The sequence below is a fragment of the Cylas formicarius genome, unplaced genomic scaffold (genome assembly GCF_029955315.1).
Source record: "Cylas formicarius isolate icCylForm1 unplaced genomic scaffold, icCylForm1.1 PGA_scaffold_277__1_contigs__length_24999, whole genome shotgun sequence".
In the NCBI taxonomy this organism is placed as follows: Eukaryota; Metazoa; Arthropoda; class Insecta; order Coleoptera; family Brentidae; genus Cylas; species Cylas formicarius.
Window position 1 is genome coordinate 4,825 of NW_026844309.1, and position 4,911 is coordinate 9,735.

Sequence of the window (4,911 nt, forward strand, 5' to 3'; positions counted from 1 at the left end):
ATCTTCTGTATCTAATGTAATGCTTTTTAACTGTTCAATGAAGTGAAACTAATTGAGTACGAAACTATCAGTTTTCCCTGTAAAGCGTTTTAATAAGGAAACTAGATATTTTGCTAGAGAATATGTGGGAGAATCAATGGTGCTGAATCTTTAAGAGTCCGTAGAGACGAGGAATTTTAGAGTCATGTGGGGTGGCAGATTTTTTCACGAAGTCTAATAGAGAAGAAGCCGTAACGACAGATTTAAGGTTGCATTCCATAGATGAGGTAGGATCTTTTTTATGTTAATCCATCTGTAAGAATATCTTGAATCTTTTCCTGGTGTTCATGACCACCGTAAAATTTCCTTTAGCTGCTTTTAGGATTACGATCTTGGGATTAGATTTTAGAGATTTTAGGGCAATGCGTTCAGGCTTTGCAATATTAGATTTAGGAGGTTTTGACTTTTTAAGGGTTTTTGCGGTTTCAAATCGAATTTCGTTAGCTGTTCGAGATGGCAGTTTGTTTGGGATAGACTCGACGTTTCAAATGTTTTCCTCTCTTGTGATAATACGTGGGACAAGGACGAAGTTGGAACCTTCTGATTTTTTCGTTTCCTAAAGTTGGTGCGATGATACATTTATCGCAGTGTTTGGTAGTTGAGAAGAGTTTGATGGTTTCCCTAGTGTTGATGTTAGTTTTTCAAATTTCTCAATGTGATTCTGGGTAGAAGATAAACGATATATGTATTGTATTATTGTTAAGTCATTTATTCAAATTTTATGGTTTATGTTTAAATTAAATTTTTGTAAGTCATTTAGATAAAAAGAACTTGTAAAAAATCTTTTTCTACTCCCTTCTGTAAAATTCTTATTTTAACGTAGCCCAGTTTCTTCATTCACAAAACGGTGCTAAAAATATTGCATAAAAAGAAATATCGGAAATATTTAGGAAATATGGACAAATATTGGGGAAATAATTTGGTAATACGAACAAATATAGGGAAATAACATTTTCCCTCTGGGGGACATATCTATGGAAATTTTGGGAGGTTTATCAAGTAGCTTATTTTTAGGCTTCTTTTATGGCTATGTCACTTGAATTTTAACTTTAAGCACAAAACATCTTTTAACGAAATGGCGTCACAGTAGCGCGTTTACAATGGAAGCGTCGGTGACTGAACTGTTAACTCGTTACAAAGAAGCTTACATCGCGGATGATTGAATTCGTTCAACCGTGACGCCAGAATTCACGTGATTGTTTTATTTTCGGTATCAGTGACCACACCTTTTTACTATTTAAGGTTAGGCCCTTTTTGCTTTTTTTATAAACTTTGTATCAAACATTTCATTTGTTCCGATCATATGAATAGGATATACCTTAAGGCTTCTTTATTCCATTGCCTTTCTAATTAGAGATACCAAAAACGAAACGGAAATTAGGACAAATTAGTTCTTATGTAATTTCAATTTGTTTGTCGTCACGTTTAACACTGGACTTATCTAGTATCGTAATTTATTCTCTATTATTAATTCTAAATTATTTAAAGATATAATTAAGAAGTCAACCTGTCCTTATTCGCTTCAACAATCATCATCAAATATGTAATATATTTTGCATGTATGTATAATATTATTTTGGATTTTGTTATTACAAGGGCAGTAATATGGCTGGTTAGTTAATAATACTGGGGCGACTCAGCGTTATGCCTTTTGACTTACTTGCGTAAATTGTAGAAAATAAAATATAGGTGTTTTAAAGTCTTGCCTTACATAATTCAATATACTTTTTTAAGTTCTAGCAGATTTATTTGTATATGTTATGATGATTGTTTAAATTTATTATTATAATTATCGTTATTTATTATAATTATAATAACATTTGTACTGTTTTACTGGTTCACTGTTTGCTTGAAGGTGTGAGACAATGATTCAGTAGAATTACTACGAGACTGTCTAACTTCCATTGTCTTTATTTTTATTTTAAGTAATATCGTCAAATTTGTAAGTTAAAATAAAGATAAAGACCATCCAAGTTCGACCAATCTCTTGGTATTTCTAATGGTTTACTCTTATTTATATACATAATATATGTAATATTTCTATTTTTAAGGCAAAAAAAATCGTTTTTTTCTTATATCTCGAATTCATTTTCAATATGACATATAGGTTTTTTTTAACGGTTTCAACATAACAATCAAATTTAACACTACAGGATTCTAATATAATCATAAACGACATTCATATGTATTGTCTCAAAAATTCGCCGCGTGTTAAAATTGTATTGTTTCAAATATACCGTGAAATGCAATGTGTGGATTTAGGTCTAATTTTCAATTATTCGCCGATATACAGAGTGGTCTCTTTTGCATATTAAACTTCAGAGAGGACACATTTTATACCAACTTTTCTCAAACACCCTGTACGCGTATACATAGACTATATTAATTAGTATAAGTTTTTATCTATGCCTTTGTTATAGAGCCAACACGTTCAAAAGGTCTTTTTAAAATAGTCAAAATACTGTTTTAATTTAACGCGTGTAATACAACCCGAAAACCTGCGTAATATCGCCAGCTTAAATGTTATTACTTGCGTCCGTCCGGGCTCATTTCTCTATTTCTTGCATTTACACAAAACTCGACATGTCCCTCTAAATTAATTCCAAAAAAAACATGAAAACTTTTAGATAATTTACATTTTAATTGAACCATGAATATTTCCATGCAAATCTGAAAAGATTTTGCTGTAAAACTTAATTTCTTAATTTTTGTTTTCTTTTTCAGGGTGTGGTAAATGCCTGTCTACCTCTGGCTCTTCTGTCCGTGTTCGTTGCTGTGTGTCATGCCGCGATTTGCCCGGAAAAGCAGTACCTCAATTCTAAACTACAAATATGCATGAACTGTACGGACTGCAAGGACGGTTCTGTTGTGTTAAGGCCCTGCGAGTTGCACAGAGACACCCATTGCGGTCCTCTAAGTGCTATTAGTGACCTGTTAGATAGTAGTAATAGTAATCATAGGCATCGACATGAGAAATTCAGATCCGACAAACAGAAAACCAAAGGAGTTGTCGAATGGAGGTAAGTACTGTCGCGGCTAAACTGAAACCACGCTTCGAAATATTCACCCAGATCAACAATTTTATTAAATTAAATCAAATTTGGGGAGCACCTAGAATAAAAGCGTCGTCTGCTATCTGCATACGAGACTTTGCATTGAAAAAATCTTTAAAATTTTAGAAATTACTCTTTCAGTATGAGATGCAGACGGTCGATTTAGAACGTTATCTCAATGCTCACAAGTTAAAGATATCTTATTGAAATTGCGGGTTTTAAAATTGAGGCATTTTCCTGTTGACGTTTGCAGCAGTTATTCTTAGATGTTTCTAAATTGGCCATCAAAATTTAGATCGAACACTTGTTATTTTTCAATTTAAAAATAGTAGAACTTTTTTAAAAAATTGGCAACGACGGCAATCTGTAGTTCCCACCTGGTTAAAATATATATAACATGTACTAGCTAAAATTTTCAGACTTATTTTTTACCATAAAATAGCTAAAATCAGCATTTAAAAAAAGAATCATTGTGCTACTGAAAATACCATTATATGCTTTTCGTTGCATTTTTCTAGAATCCGTTTCTTTTAAATTTTAATTTAATTAAAATCAACTGGAAAAGTTCGTTTTATTTGTTTTTTCGAAACGGTAAAAATATATGGAGTTGAAACTAATCTTAAAAAGTGTATAGCCATTTCAATATCAGAACAATATACTCCATATTCTTGAGGGAATTATACAATGCGTAATACAAAGGAATAATGAAACATGCATGACCAGTTTATGAATTGTAACATGGATATGCTATTATTTAATACCTTCTACATTGATAAAACTTATGTTTTATATATATTATGAAATGTTATTTTATAAAAATATAAAATACAGTTTGAACATTCAAATGAAATGTTATTTTCCAATGATCCCAGTAAATCAATCGACTTTGGAACTGACCTCTTACATGATGTAAAGCCTTTGGATTTTCTCATCTGGAGTAAATTTTGAATGTTGTAATATTATTATTTTTATTATTTTTAACTGTCGATTAACCATTATGCTATAGACGGAAGCTATGGACTGGCAATTAACAATTTTGCAATTGATTTATCCCAATCAAGGTGCCCAAAATTTGATGAGAGATTACGCTATTTTAAAAGTTAAACTATTTTTCTAACCAACTAATCAAATTCGATAGAACGATTCTTGTGTTTCCGTTTACCTTGCAAACGATTAACACGAGTTAAAAATGGCTAAAAGGCGCATTGTTTATGATAATGTTGCATCATAATCGGGTCTAGCTTATGATTGTTAAACTTATCATTCGTTGTTGTGATCCACTTAAGGTATGGTGAAGATGTGGATGAGGATGGATCTTCACGCTTGGAAGTACCCGAAGCGATGGAAGTTTCCAGCTCAGAGGCGCCATTTTCTAGAGCGGAGAAGCTCGTGTGGGATTGGCAGGCGATCGCGTTGACATCAGCAGTGTTCGCGTGCATCATGTTTTTTCTCGTTGTCACGATGTATTCGTTGTACCAAGCTAAGCAGTGGAGAAGGCTCAAAGAAAATTTCGAAGCTGGTGAGTTAACTATACTAACTAACATTTCGCATTTCCCTTTTTTAAACATTTTTTATGAATTAAAGATTAATTCTATTTTAAATTATTATTTGGAACGCATAATGAGAAAAAAAGGTTTAATTAAATTGAGTCAACGATAATTTAAAAAAATAATAAAAATGGCGTACCCTATTTTTAAATTGCGTTTTCAATTCAACAACATTTCTTCAACTTTTTTATTAATAATTGATATATATGCAACGGAATTGAATTAGATGCTATAGAGTGTTCAAAATAAACGAATATATTTTCTTAAATGGT

The 4,911-nt window shown here is 31.9% G+C and overlaps 1 protein-coding gene across 1 annotated transcript; it reads left to right on the forward strand.

The window, feature by feature from the left end:
• Positions 1-934: 934 nt before the first annotated feature.
• On the forward strand, positions 935-4,611 carry LOC132697654 (uncharacterized; the record flags this gene model as incomplete). The annotated part of the gene is made up of 3 exons (XM_060663197.1): positions 935-961; positions 2,764-3,059; positions 4,379-4,611. Coding segments are annotated over exons 1-3 (556 nt in total), but the record flags the coding sequence as incomplete, so codon positions are not given.
• Positions 4,612-4,911: the final 300 nt, after the last annotated feature.